This window comes from Balaenoptera physalus (genome assembly GCF_965194825.1).
Source record: "Balaenoptera physalus genome assembly, chromosome: 13".
NCBI lineage: Eukaryota > Metazoa > Chordata > Mammalia > Artiodactyla > Balaenopteridae > Balaenoptera > Balaenoptera physalus.
The window spans coordinates 101,596,246-101,611,138 of record NC_138892.1 but is presented as its reverse complement, the minus strand read 5'-3'; the positions used below and the strand labels follow the sequence as shown (position 1 = coordinate 101,611,138).

The 14,893-nt window shown below is 37.9% G+C and overlaps 1 protein-coding gene across 4 annotated transcripts in view; it reads right to left on the bottom strand.

Moving 5' to 3' along the window:
- Window positions 1-14,628, bottom strand: part of CD163 (CD163 molecule) — a 39,914-nt gene extending 25,286 nt beyond the window's left edge. For all 4 annotated transcript variants that reach the window (XR_014252415.1, XR_014252416.1, XM_082420165.1 and 1 more), the window contains exons 1-6: window positions 10,858-14,628; window positions 9,630-9,716; window positions 8,640-8,960; window positions 5,397-5,717; window positions 3,110-3,430; window positions 1,921-2,241 (exon numbers count right to left, since the gene is read on the bottom strand). Coding sequence is in view for 2 of the 4 variants with exons in the window: in XM_082420165.1 (XP_082276291.1) it covers window positions 1,921-2,241; window positions 3,110-3,430; window positions 5,397-5,717; window positions 8,640-8,960; window positions 9,630-9,716; window positions 10,858-10,903 (1,417 nt within the window). In the remaining 2 variants the exon portion in view is untranslated. The remainder of the gene's footprint in view (window positions 1-1,920; window positions 2,242-3,109; window positions 3,431-5,396; window positions 5,718-8,639; window positions 8,961-9,629; window positions 9,717-10,857) is intronic.
- Window positions 14,629-14,893: the final 265 nt, after the last annotated feature.

Genomic DNA, 14,893 nt, shown 5'->3' with positions numbered 1-14,893 from the left:
CAGGGACCACTAGGGCCCTGCAGCCAGAGCCCTTGGGACCCGGCTCCACCCAGCAGTGAGCTGACACTAGCCTGGGGACACCCTGGGCCTTGGCCCTGCCTACCAGCAGGCCAACATCAGCTCCTGGACCCCTGGGCCCTGCAGCCAGAGACCCTGGGACCCAGCTCCACCCACCAGAGGGTTGGTGCTAGCCCTGGGACAAGCTTATCCCCCAGTGGACAGACCCCAGCCCTAGGACCACCGTAGCCCCACAACCTGCCTTGTCAGGACACAGCCCACCCACCAGGAGGCCAGTACCAGCACCCCTGGGACCCTGGCCCTGTCCATCAGCAAGCCAACACCAGCTCTGGGATTCCTGGGCCCTATAGCTGGGACCCCAGCACCTGTCTGCCTTCCAGTGGCTGGCATTAGCCCCAGGATATGGCTTCATGCACCAGTAGGTGGGCACCAGCCCCAGGATCCCTTGGACATTGGTCCCACTGACAAGCAGGTGGACACCAACTCTGAGACATGTTGGACCCCTCAGCCATCTGCCCCAGGAACAGCTCCACTTACCAGCAGGCCAACACTAGCTTTGGGACACCCGGGAACCCACAGCCAGCCATGTCAGGAACAAGCTCCACCCACCAGCAGTATGACACTAGATCTGAGAACCCTGGCTCTGCAATCACCCATTGTAGAACTTGGCTCAACTCACAGTGAAACAGCACTAGTCCTGGGACACCCCTGGTCTCTGCAGCCAGCTACCCCATGCCAACCACATCAGAAGGACTTGTGCAGTCAACATGGGGGGCACCCCTAGAGCATATAGCTCTGGTGACCAGAGGGGAGTGTGCTGCTGAAAGCATAGGACATTTCCCACAGAAGGCCATTTCTCTAAGGTTGGGAAATGTAACCAATCTACCAGATATGTAGAACTGAAAACAGCAAGTTAGGCAAAATGAGGCAACAGAGGAACATGTTGCAAACAAAGGAACAAGATAAAACTCCAGAATAAGAACTAAGTGAAGTGCAGATAGGCAATCTACCTGATATCAAACGCAATGGTGAAAAGCTGAAAGCATTTCCTCTAAGATCAGGAACAAAGGCAAGGATGCCCACTCTTGCCATTTTTATTCAACATAGTATCTAAAGTTCTAGGAACAGCAATCAGACAAGAGAAAGAAATAGAAGGAATCCAAACTGGAAAGGAAGAAGTAATACTGTCACTGTTTGCAGATGACATGATACTGTATATAGAAAGTCCTAAAGATGCCACCAAAAAACTACTAGAACTCATCAACGAATTCGGTAAAGTTGCAGGATACAAAATTAATATACAGAAATCTGTTGCATTTCTATGCACTAGCAATGAACTATCAGAAAGAGAAATTGAGGAAACAATCCCATTTACCATCACATAAAAAAGAAGAAAATACCTAGGAATAAACCTACCTAAGGAAGCAAAAGACCTGTACTCAGAAAACTGTAAGACACTGATGAAAGAAATTGAAGATGATTCAAACAGGTGGAAAGATATACTGTGTTTCTGGACTGGAAGCATCAATATGGTTAAAATGACCATACTACCCAAAGCAATCTACAAATTTAATGCAATCCCTATCATTAAGGAATGATAGGAATCATTCTGGAGGAATGGAGGAATTAGGATCCTTGACTTCAGACTATACTACAAAGCTACAGTCAACAAAAGAGTATGGTACTGGCACAAAAACAGACACATAGATCAATAGAACAGGATAGAGAGCCCAGAAATAAACCCACGCACCTATGATCATCTAATCTATGACTAAGGAGGCAAGAATATACAATGGAAAAAAGACAGTCTCTTCAATAAGTGGTGCTGGGAAAACTGGACAGCTACACGTAAAAGAATAAAATTGGAATGCAACTTCTTAACACGCTGATTGAAAGTCTTACCTGAGCAGGTAACTTTGGCTTCATCATAGTGATCACAACTAAGTCCACCCCATTGCCAATTCTTGCAGTCCCAGAGAGAAGTTTCATTTCCATTACAGCTGCTTAAAAACAGCCATGTGTTTGTTGCCTTAATTTTGGAATAAGCTTGATAGGATGTTTTGAGCGCAGATCCACATCCCAGCTGCCTGCAAACCACATCAGCTTCTTTCAGTCCCCAGCCTCTGTCACACACTTTCCCTATCAATTTCTGAATTTCCACCTCCACTGTCCCAGCACAGTGGCTGCCTCCACCTTTAAGTCTCAGTCCCAGATCTGATCCATCTGCAAAAGAAACATAAACTTAGGTCACAGATACATATGGAGGTTAGCTCCCAAAGGGTATTTTAAAAATCTTGTTCCTTCCCAAATACTGAGACAGTGGAAATTCTGGCTTACCCATCTCCTGGCTTTTTTTTTTTTTTTTTAAGGTTTATTTTTTTTAATTATTAGCACCTTTAATTATTATTTATTTTATTTTATTTTGGCTGTGTTGGGTCTTCGTTTCTGTGCGAGGGCTTCCTCTAGTTGCGGCAAGCGGGGGCCACTCTTCATTGCGGTGCGCGGGCCTCTCACTATCGCGGCCTCTCTTGTTGCGGAGCACAGGCTCCAGACGCACAGGCTCAGTAGTTGTGGCTCACGGGCCTAGTTGCTCTGCGACATGTGGGATCTTCCCAGACCAGGGCTCGAACCCATGTCCCCTGCATTAGCAGGCAGATTCTCAGCCACTGCACCACCAGGGAAGCCCTCTCCTGGCTTTTTGAAGAGCCAGTATAGACCATGAATTTTGTTAGAAATGGGATTACAGTTTCCAAACTTAATAAAAATTGTCAGTGGCTAAAAAATATGAGCAAATCAGATATAAAGAAAAGACCTACATCATTTTGTCTTTTGGAGCTCCAGGTAGATTTAGAATTTGAAGTGTGGTCCCTAATAGCAGTCGGAAAAATTATTATAGACAATAGAGTCAGAGGACCCACCAAGCTAGTCATATAAAGAATGTGTTAAAGATTCCTCACAACTGTAAAAGGATTCCCAACAAGGAAATTATTAGCTATTTCTCTCTCTCACATCTCACACCTATTCCTGCTCCTAAAGAACACAGGTCCTTCCTCCTCTGTTTTTCTTTTTGTTTTGTTTTGTTTTAACTTACCAGAACACGTCACACCAGCATCTTCATTATGATTGCAATAATGCTTTCCCCATTCTTGGTGTTTACATTGCCAGAGAGCAGACTCATGTCCATGGCAGGAAACACTGTCAAGCCAAATGGGTCCAATTCCTTCACTGGCGTTGACTCGACCAATGGCAGTGACGGCAGTTGGACATCCCAGTTGCTTACATGCCACAGCGGCATCGTTACTATCCCAGCCATCGTCACACACTGTCCCCCATTCTCCTTGGAATTTCACTTCTAATCTTCCTGAACATTCAGTGACTCCATCTACCAGTCTCAGGCTCAGGTCTGCTCCCTCTGTAAGAGGGAAACAAAACAAGTCAGTGATAAAGAAACAAGAACGAAGGCACTCTAAACAGCTATACCTGAGATGAGTTGAGGGGGAGATATAAGGAGAGATGGAGAAAACAGTGATATATTACCACTGAAAATCGTTAAAGATGGAAGGAGGAGTGGATCAGGCAAGAAGACAGGACTTTTTACGGATTGGAAGTTTAGGACTAGCAGATGCAAACTATTATATATAGAACGGATAAACAACAAGGTCCTATTGTATAGCACAGAGAAATATATTCAATATCTCGTAATAAACCATAATGGAAAAGATCAATCAATCAATCAATAAAAATAAAAATAAAAAAAAGAAGACAAGGCTTTTCACTATGGAGAGAATGCATTATAGGAAGAGTTCCTAACGGGAGGCCCAGGGACTGAAATTTATCTAGAGATTTGCTTGTTTGATCACCACAGATTTTTTGTTGGAATTGTTTGGTTTTTTCCCTTTTAAATATATATTTGCAGGTGTCTAGGTGGGACCTACACACTCCAGTTTGCCTCAATACTCAATACTCACTTTTGCCTCTGACTTCATTGCCTACCCAGACTACCTGGTTTGTATTACATGCCTCACCCCTTTCTGACCACTTCTGTAGTTTAAAAACAAAGCAAAGAGAAAAGGGCCCTCACCATTACTACTTTCAACTTCCCGCAATCAATATTCCTCAAAGAACAGAACTTGATTCTAAGTAATATCTTATAATAAATAAATTGCTTTTTTCCTCAGGCAGTTTTGGTTTTTGTTGTCATAATTGCTGTTTATTGTGATTACTCAGCATGTATAAACCACACTGAGAAGAAACGTGCTGATTGGGGACCTAGAAAGATTTTGATGGGTAAAGGAAAACAGAAGGTACATACTGTGTTTTTTCTATGCCAAATCCCTTTCACTTTCTTCAACTAACAGAATCCATCTTTTCTGTAGGAATCCCATTCTCTGTGGTTTAGACTATAGATGGTCACATTATTCAACAAGAAAAAAGCAAATTGGGGAATTCCCTGGCTGTCCAGTGGTTAGGACTCCGTGCTTTCACTGCCGTGACCGGGCTTCGATCCCTGGTCGGGGAGCTAAGATCCCGCAAGCCGCGCAGTGCTTGGATGGAGCCAACGGTACCTCCTGGATTTCCCTGTTTTCTGAGTCAGTATTCTCTCATTTTAAAGTTAGTCTGAATTGAATTTCCTTCATTTGAAGAAAAAATACCTGGTGAATACAGGGACATTTTTACCCTAGTTATAGTTTCCTAAATATTCCCTGGGGTTCAAGACTTACTAGGTCTTCTTCAAACTCGGCACTCAAGTGAAGAAAGGAGAGTGACAGTCTTGTACATGCAAAGCCATGTCCCTGTCCCGTAATCAAGCATGAAACATGAAAGTTTCTAGACAGACACAGTGCCTGCTCATAACATAGCACTAGCATAAGTGAGGTTTTAATAGGAAACCAATTTTTTAATCATTTGATTCTGTGAATTTAAGAAAAGGTGGGTTTAAGGAAGGGTGGGTCAAAATGGCTAAAGGGGAGACTTTTGTAGGTAGAGGATGATAAGGGGGTGCTCCAAAACATCCAGAAAGCAAAATTCTAACCTGTTTTTAACAGTTAACTTTTTTTCCTTTTTCTTTCTTTTTTTGGAGGGATGGGGGGAGTGGACTATTCTCTAAACACTTCCTTCTACCCTCATGACTTGGATCTCAATTTCACTGTCATCATTCCCCCCCTAACCTATTTATCCTAATCACAGTTAAGGTAAAAATTCCACAGGTATCAGAACTGCATCCTGAAATTAGGTAATAATAAGGCGATAAAAGAAGCAGACGTCATTATGTTTTTAGGAGTTCAGCCTTTTGAGACTTTTACCCCCTTTTTTTTTTTTTTTTACCCCCTTTTTTTGTCCTCTCATGGAGAACAGAAAAAACGCAGACCAGTCCTTACCTAAGCAAATCACTCCAGCATCCTCAGCATGATCGCAATTATGCTTTCCCCATCCTTCATGTTTGCAGTTCCAGAGAGCTGACTCATTTCCATTGCATACAAGATCATCAAACCAGATTGGTCCAGAACCTTCTCCAAAATTAGCTGAACCAGAGAAACTGACAGCACTTCCACATTCAAGTTGTTTACAAACCACAGAAGCATGATCTATGTTGAAGTTATCGTCACACACAGTTCCCCACTGTCCTTGGAATTTGACCTCTATTCTTCCTGAGCACCGGTTTCCTCCATTCATCAGCCTCATCTCCAAATCAGATCCATCTAGAGCAGAGAAAAGACCAGAATTCAGAAGTAATATTTATTCAGAAGTGATTTTAGAAAATAATATTCCTCTAGTCACTTGAGATTTGATCCTATCCTTAAAAATGATGCTTCATTTTGGATGCTGCCCCTGTTCACATTTTGGATAATTTTAATCTTTTGAAAATGAACCAACGATTAATCTGTAAAAAAACTTTTACAGATTAAACTTTACTTTGTGTTTTGTTTTGTTTCCTTCCATTACTAAGGCATAATAAACACTTCTATGTAGAAATAGATACATTTGCCTCAAAGTATTTATTTAAAAAGGTTGAAAAAATAAAATTTGTTCATACTACAAAGAAGCAAAAATGACAAAAAAAGTCATTTGTTGAACAGTTAAAATTTTTATTTTAATCTTTTTTTATGACCATCAGTTTAGAGCATGAATGATTGCTTGAAGTTGAATTTGAAATTAGAAAACAGGAAAAAGCAAAAAAAAATGCATAAGCATGCATGATAGTTTGCAAAATTGGTATACAAAAACATTAAACATTAGGACTTCCTAGTAGCGCAGTGGTTAAGAATCTGCCTGCCAATGCAGGGGACACAGGTTTGAGCCCTGGTCTGGGAAGGTTCCACATGCTGCGGAGCAACTAAGCCTGTGAGCCACAACTACTGAAGCTGCATGCCACAGCTACTGAAGCCCGCGTGCCTACAGCCCGTGCTCCACAGCAAGAGAAGCCACCGCAATAAGAAGCCCGTGCACTGCAACAAAGAGTAGCCCCTGCTCGCCCCAACTAGAGAAAAGCCCACGCACAGCAATGAAGACCCAATGCAGCCAAAAATAAATAAATAAATAAAATTTTAAAAAAACATTAAAAATTGGGGAAAAAATTAATCAAGATTATTTCTTACCAATTTTTTCCTGAATCAAAGCTTTCTTTTCCCTCCCCTGAAGCACCTGCTACCATTTATAGCAAAGAATGGCTTTTTCATAAAGAAAATTCTCTCTATACACTATCCTTAGATTTTCTATGATGACTAAAATACCTGAGAAAAAGAGACTTGGGATGAAATTTTGGGACACCTAAAAACCAGAAACTGTTTGTGGTTGAATAAAATGCTTAGAAGTTCTTTTTTGAAAAAGTAATTCAATTTTAAAAGCACTGAACTCCAGGCAAGGACCTCCGCTCAACAAGATTTTGTATCATGAATAATAATAATAGCTTACAATCAAAATATGCATATGCTGTTCCAAATGTATTACATATGCTATCTTCAGTTTTCACAGCAACATTAAGCATTATGTGTCATTACCACTATCTCTACTTCCCAGATAAGCAAACTGAGGTTAAATAATTGACACAGGATCAAACACCCAGAAAACAGTAGAGACAGAATGCAAAAAACCCCAAACAAACAAAAAAACAATCTAGCACCAGAGTCTATCCTCTTTACTATTATGCATGTGATGATAATAGAATTTCCCAAGTAGATGTTCTGAGGATTGAGCGTTGACCAGGGTAGAGAATCTCAGAAATACAGACTCTGAAACCTCAGAAATATGAACTCAGAAACCTCATGAAACTCATGAGTCCCTGAGTGGCTACACATCCCTTTCTATTATTACGCACCAGTTGGAGGTTTAGGTGTATAAACTTCAAACACCAAGTTTGATTAATGTCATCCTTATATAAAGGATCCTTATGTAAAGGTATGAAAAACAGAACATGAGCTAAAAGTACTACATTGATGTCTTAGCTTAAACAGTCAACTCTATAGACAGCAATAATTACAGTAAGAGCCTGGCAAGATTTATTATCATTTTAAACTTTGCTGTAGATGTTTGATGTAGATGTTACAATTGTTATTTCTTATCTTTCCCTGCAAAATGATTAACAATAAAAGACAAGAAGAAGAGAAGAAGAATGGGGAAGAGGAGAAGAGTGGAGGAAGAGAAGGAAGAAGAAAGAGAAATGAGTTGTCTAGGTAATGAGAGGCAGTGAGCCACGAGGAAACTAATGTTAATTTTTAACACCTATTACCTACCAGTGTACCAGTAGCTTTACATGTATTATATCATTGGGTGCTCAGAAACTGAAGTTTAGAAAGATTTAGCAACTTGCTCAAAATAATAGCATTAATGAGCAGCTGAGCAATTTTCTAGATACTAGCCTCTGTTGCTCCCATTACACCACCATGCCTGGATAGAGATTAGTCCTATCTAAAATCAGTCCTATGGAGGAGATGATCTCTAATAGAAAGGCTGGGTGGTGATAAAGTTGCATAAAGGTCAATGACATGAGCAAAGAGAAATTGGAAGCCCAGGAATCTGAACTGGGTCAGAAACATGACCTTGGGATTCGTCAGCAGAAAGGTCTGGGCTATTGTAAGGGCAAGTGAGATGAAACTTATGAAATGTTTTATAAATTAAAACTAAAACTACCTTGTAATAGTAAATGAATAGCATTGTACAGTGGAAGAAGCAATTCTACTTTGCAAAACATCCTTCCTCCAACAAAAAAGGATTAGTGCTAAGAATATTTATTTCCTGATAGAGTAAGTTGATTATCAATTAATGGGCAAAAGGGTCATGATTTATGGGCCAATGCATGAAAGCAGCATTTTATGGGGAAAGGGGACAAGGAATTAACTTAGATATCATGCTATTTTTATGTAGAAGTAGAAAGTTATAGTAGGATTACTTAATATGAAATTGAAGCTAGTCACTTCCTCATTGATTGTAGTATTCAGAATCTCTTTTGATTTTTTTTTTTAATATGGGCTTTGTCATGTGTTTTCTGGTCTTTTTGCAATGGATTGGGTAATTTTATATGTGGACTAGATTACTTACAGAAAACTGGCTCCTTTTAATTTTTAACCCATAGATTTTTTTTCATAAAGCATTTCATGTTAAGGCTTGACTTATGCAAGTCTTACCTGAGCAGGTGATTCCAACATCCTGTTGGTGAGTACAGTTATGCTTTCCCCACCCATCATGTTTGCAATCCCAGAGAGCTGATTCATTCCCTCGACAAGAAACATGATCCATCCAAATGCGTCCAGAGCCTGCACTGGAATTAGCCCATCCAGTGGCTTTGATAACAGTTGGACATCCCAGCTGCCTACAAACAACGGAGACTGTGGACAAGTCCCAGCCATTATTACACACAGTTCCCCACTCCTCCTGGACTTTCACCTCCACTCTCCCAGAACACTTGTTTTCACCAGCCGTTAGCCTCAGCTCCTTGTCTGTTCCTCCTGTAACAATAAGTAAAGGCAGCAATTGGTCAAGATCCAAAGAGCAAGTAGAAAATTATTATTCTTTAGATTACTTATTTATTTTTCAAAGCCAGATTTGAGAAATATTTCTGCACCTATCCATGGTACAATAGGAGAATGTTATTTCATAGAAATTAAAAAAACAAATGTCAGTATCACAGGCTTCAAATTAAGCAATGACATAAAACCAGTAAATCTGGGTAATCCAATACTGTATGGTATCTAATGTATGGTATTTAATGGCTGATATTCTTTATAACGTCAATTTATATATTCTCATGGATAGTTTACTATAAAAAAAGATATTACAAAATTTTATAGGGATAAGCTATGTAAGTTTCTCCAGAATCCTAAGATTGGTAGAAAGAAGGCTGAGGGTGAGGATGGAAAGACCAGTTGTAAGGAATTTAGTGCCTATTTCACACATATATGGAAAATACCATGAATTTTTAAAATGCTAGTTAAAATCTAACAGAAACTTATTGACTCAAATGGAAATTGAAATGGAGATATTTTCCTATTATCTTCTACTTTGAAACCATGAAGCATGTTTTTAGATGCTATTTAGCCTTCAGGAGAATTATTTGCTTTTTAGTGACTCTTGTCACAGTGGGCTAAGGTTGTGAGTAAATTTGACAATGTACTCACCAAGAGAACGGGTGACCAAACAGGCACTGAGAACTGAGACCACAGCAATAGTGAAGGGACTTAAGTGGGCAGAACATCTTCTAAATTCTGTGAAAAGACGAAAGAGAGCAAAAGTAGAGTCTTCCCGAAAAGAGGCTTTGGAGGAGACAGACGGTTTCAGAGGTTTGAGGTTAACAAAGAAGGTCAAACCAAGACAGAATATCCTTCCCCCTAAATGGCAAGGCAGGCAGGAAAAATTCGTACCCAGGATCATACAGCCTCAGTGAAGTAGCTTTGAAAACGTTCATGTTTATAGGCAATCTAGGGGCGAGGAATTAGAAGAGAGTTGGGGATGGAAAAAGCATTGCAAGATTGAGCCTTAAAACCTGGAAAACTGAAAAGGCATTGATGAAACTTAGAAGTGGGCAGTTCTCCCTTCAGGCACAGAGCAATATTCAACCACTGATACCCTCATCTCCAAGCCTACCTGATCCACATTATTAGATGGCAAGTTCCATGAGGGAATGAATTATATCTATCACGTTCACCAGTTTCACCAGTACCTGGCACAGTGCCTGCTAAATAGTAGTTGAACAATACATTGGAGTAAAAAGTGACAAAGTTCATATTTGAAAACCCCCACTATTGGGACTTATCTCCAAAAATAGCATAAAATGCTCTATCACTCAATTCTCCTTCTTACTCTCACCCAACAGTAATTTAAAAGTAAAAACGCTATGTAGTCACTCCTCTGTGATAACTCACTGAACTGTGCATTTACGACCTATGCTTTCATGTGGTATGTTATACCTCAGTCTAAAAGCTTGAAAAAAAAGAGTAAGAATGCTAAATAAGTTTAATGCATCCACATAGGTCACGAAGTAGATTTCAACACTCAGGGGTGTTATTCTAAATGTCCTCTAGGGAATCAACTTTCAATCAATATGCATTCCTACTTGTTCTATTTTTCTAACAACTGTTAGTTTCAAACTCAATACAATTCAGTTAGTTTTAGTTCCTTACTTAATTGCACCTCAGCAGTTTTACAGACTTGATGCCAAATCTTATCCTTATCTCACATCTTCAATTTAGAATCTATGGAAGATAAAAGGTACTGCCTTATAGGCTTATTGCCCTTTTCCTATAACTTACCCTCCTGATGCCCATCACTATTAAATCAGATCCACTGACTGCCAGAATATTGTTATACTCCATTAAAGGGTAAATAGAACAAATGAGAAGCTTTTACCAGTAGATCCAGAGTTTTCATGTAGCACCATTCTGAGTTTGTCCATTCCAAAGTTTTATGATACTTAAATCTTCTTGTATTATTCCCTAGGAATGGTCTCCTAAAGAAGAGGACCACTAAGAATTCTAAAAATCATTTCACATCCACAAAAAAACAGAAAGACTTCATAATGGAGGTGGAGTCAACCAGAAACGGGAAGTAATTAAAAGTGGGAGGTTCTCTTTCGTGCTGATGTTTTCTTCCATTTGGGACATGAAACAACCAAAGAAAACTGAGAAACACTCACTACAGATTTATAAAAATTAAAGGGGAAATACTGAATTATATACTGTTGTTATTGAATTGAATATTTTAAATTTCTGCACTTTGTTTTGGACTAATATATTAGAAGCATAAAATAGCTATTGTTTTGTAGTTAAATTATGTCAAAAAATTAAAGTAAAATAGGCAAAATATAATTAAATCACGAAAGCTTGAGTGTTATAACAACTTTTAATATTATTTGCATAATCAAATATGTCTAATGAATAATTTTGGGCAGATTACCTATAGAAAGCACTTGCATTTCTTTTCTTCTCTTTTTAAAAATTTTTATTGGAGTATAGTTGACTTACAATGTTGTGTTAGTTTCAGGTGTACAGCAAAGTGAATAAGTTATAAATATGCATATGTCCACTCTTTTTTAGAGTATTTTCCTGTATAGGTCATTATGGAGTATTGAGAAAAGTTCCCTGTGCTCTACAGTAGGTCCTTATTTGTTATCTATTTTTTATATAGCACTGTGTGTATGTCAATCCCAATCTCCCAGTTTGTCCTTCTCCCTCCCCCCACCCCCACTTTCCTCCCTGGTAGCCATAAGTTTGTTTTCTACATCTGTGACTCTATTTCTGTTTTGTAAATAAGTTCATTTGTACCATTTTTTTAGATTCCACAAATAAGCGATGTCATATGATATTTGTCTTTCTCTGTCTGACTTACTTCACTCAGCATGACAATCTCTAGGTCCATCCATGTTGCTGCAAATGGCATTATTTCATTCCTTTTTCTTTTCTAATGGGATGAAGAGCAGCAATAAAATTAGCCAAGACTGTTACAAATTCTACAAATTGTGAAATAAAAATATACAAGATTTGATTTTAGCTCTAAATAAGTCAAATTCAAGTAAGAGAAATACATCTAATAGCAATAATAAACGTAGTTTCTAAGCACAGTGTGAAAAATAAAGAAAGAACTAGTCACGCCAACTAGAAGACAGGAACAAACAGTTAGAAAACTCTTTTCTGTGATAAGATGCTTAAATTGTGTCCTAAAGTATGAGAAGCACTTTGCTAAAAGGAAAAAAGAGAAAGGGATTTAAGATATAAGAAAAAAAAATAGAAATAGAGACAATTCTCACTGGTTTTTTTCTGCATTAGGAATAAAGGAGGTTGAATAGTATTTTTTTTCCTAACTTTTATTTTATACTGGCGTATAGCCGATTTACAACATTGTGTTAGTTTCAGGTGTACAGCAAAGTGATTCAGTTATACATATACATGTATTTATTCTTTTTCAGATTCTTTTCCCATATAGGTTACTACAAAGTATTGAATAGTGTTCCATGTGCTATACAGTAGGTCCTTGTTGATTATCTATTTTATATATAATAGTGTTTATATGTTAATCCCAACCTCCTACTTTATCCCTACCTCCCCCAACTTGTCCTTTTGGTAACCATAAGTTTGTTTTCTATGTCTGTGAGCCTATTTCTGTTTTGTAAATAAGTTCATTTGTACCATTCTTTTTAGATTCCACATATAAACCATACCATATGACATTTGTCTTTCTCTGACTTCACTTTCTGTGATAATCTCCAGGTCCATCCATGTTGCTGCAAGTGGCATTATTTCATTCTTTTTTATGGCTGAGTAATACTCCATAGTATATAAGTACCACATCTTCTTTATCCATTTATCTGTTGGTGGCCATTTAGGTTGCTTCTATGTCTTGGCTATTATAAACAGTATTGCAAAAAATATTTGGGGGCATGTATCCTTTTGAACCATGGTTTTCTCAAGATATATGCCCAGGAGTGGGATTGCTGGATCATGGTGGCTCTGTTTTTTTAAGGAACCTCCATACTGTTCTCCATAGTGGCTGTACCAATTTACATTCCCCCCAAAAGCATAGGAGGGTTCCCTTTCTCCACACCCTCTTCAGCATTTATTGTCTGTAGACTTTTTGATGATGGCCATTCTGACTGGTGTGAGGTGATATTTCATTGTGGTTTTAATTTGCATTTTTCTAATAATTAGTGAAGTTGAGCATCTTTTCTTGTGCCTGTTGGCCATCTGAATGTCTTCTTTGGAGAAATGTCTATTTAGGTCTTCTGCCCATTTTTAAATCAGGTTTTTTTGTTTTTTTTTTTTTGATGTTGAGCTGCAAGAGCTGTTTGTATATTTTGGATATTAACCCGTTGTTGGTCATGTTATTTGCAAATATTTTCTCCCATTCAGTAGGTTGCCTTTTTGTTTTGTTGATGGTTTCCTTGGCTGTGCAAAAGCTTTTAAGTTTAATTAGGTCCCATTAGTTTATTTTTGTTTTTATTTCCATTACTCTAGGAGATGGATCAAAGAAGATATTGCTGTGATTTATATCAAAGAGTGTTCTGCCTACATTTTTCTCTAAGAGTTTTATAGTATCCAGTCTTACATGTAGATCTTTAATCAATTTTGAGTTTATTTTTTATATATGGTGTTAGAGAGTGTTCTAACTTTATTCTTTTACAAGAAGTTACCTGCTCAGGTAAGACTTTCAATCAATGTCTTAAGAAGTTGCATTCCAATTTTATTCTTTTACATGTAGCTGTCCAGTTTTCCCAGCACCACTTATTAAAGAGACTGTCTTTTCTCCATTGTATAATCTTGTCTCCTTTGTCATAGATTACTTGATCATAGGTGTGTGGGTTTATTTCTGGGCTTTCTGTCCTGTTCCATTGATCTACGTTTCTGTTTTTGTACCAGTACCATACTCTTTTGATTACAGTAGCTTTATAGTATAGTCTGAAGTCAGGGAGCCTGACTCCTCTAGCTGCATTTTTCTTTCTCAAGATTGCTTTGGCTATTCGGGGTCTTTTGTGTTTCCATACAAATTTTAAGATTTTTTGTTTCACTTTAAAAAGCTGAAATAATTCATCACCAGTAGACCCACACCACAAGAAATGTTAATGGAAGTCTTTCAGGCAGAATAAAAATGGTATTAGATAGAAATACGGTTCAACACAAGGAATGTAGAACACCAGAAATGGTAACTACATAGGTAAATATGTGGTTTTTATCATTATTTATTTTTAAAAATAATTGATTGTTTAAACAAGAATAACAGCTATACAAGGTGAGCTTATAACATGTAAAAGGAAAATGTATGAAAATAATAACACAAAGGATGAAAACACAAATGAAAGAATATTATTATAAAGTTTATTTATCCTGTGTAAAGTAGTCAAAGGCAGACTATGGTGAGCTAAAATCGTATACTATAAACCTAAAGCAGCCACTAAGATAATAAAACAGAGTTATAGCTAATAAGCCAATAAAGTAGATAATATGAGATCATAAAAAGTATTTAATTAATCCAAAAGAAGGCATAAAAGAGAGGGAAAATGAACAAAGAATAGATTGGAGAAGTAGAAAATAAAGAGCAAGATAGTAGATTTGTACCCAACTGTATCTATAATCCCATTAAATGTAAATAGAGCACACCCAATTAAAAGGCTGAAATTGGCAGACTGGATTAAAAATCAAAATTCAACTATATAATGTCTAAATAATATAAAGAAAAAGTAGAATAAAAGTAAAAGATTGGAAAAAGACATGCCATGCTAACACCAATTTAAAGGAAGACAGAGTGACTATGTTAAAATTAGCACAAAGTAATTTCAGAGAATAAATATGTCCAGAAATAAAGAAAATCATTTCATAATGATAAATGGTACATTTATCAAGAGTGCATATCAATCCTAAATGTTTGTGAAATTAACATCAGAGCTTCAAAATCC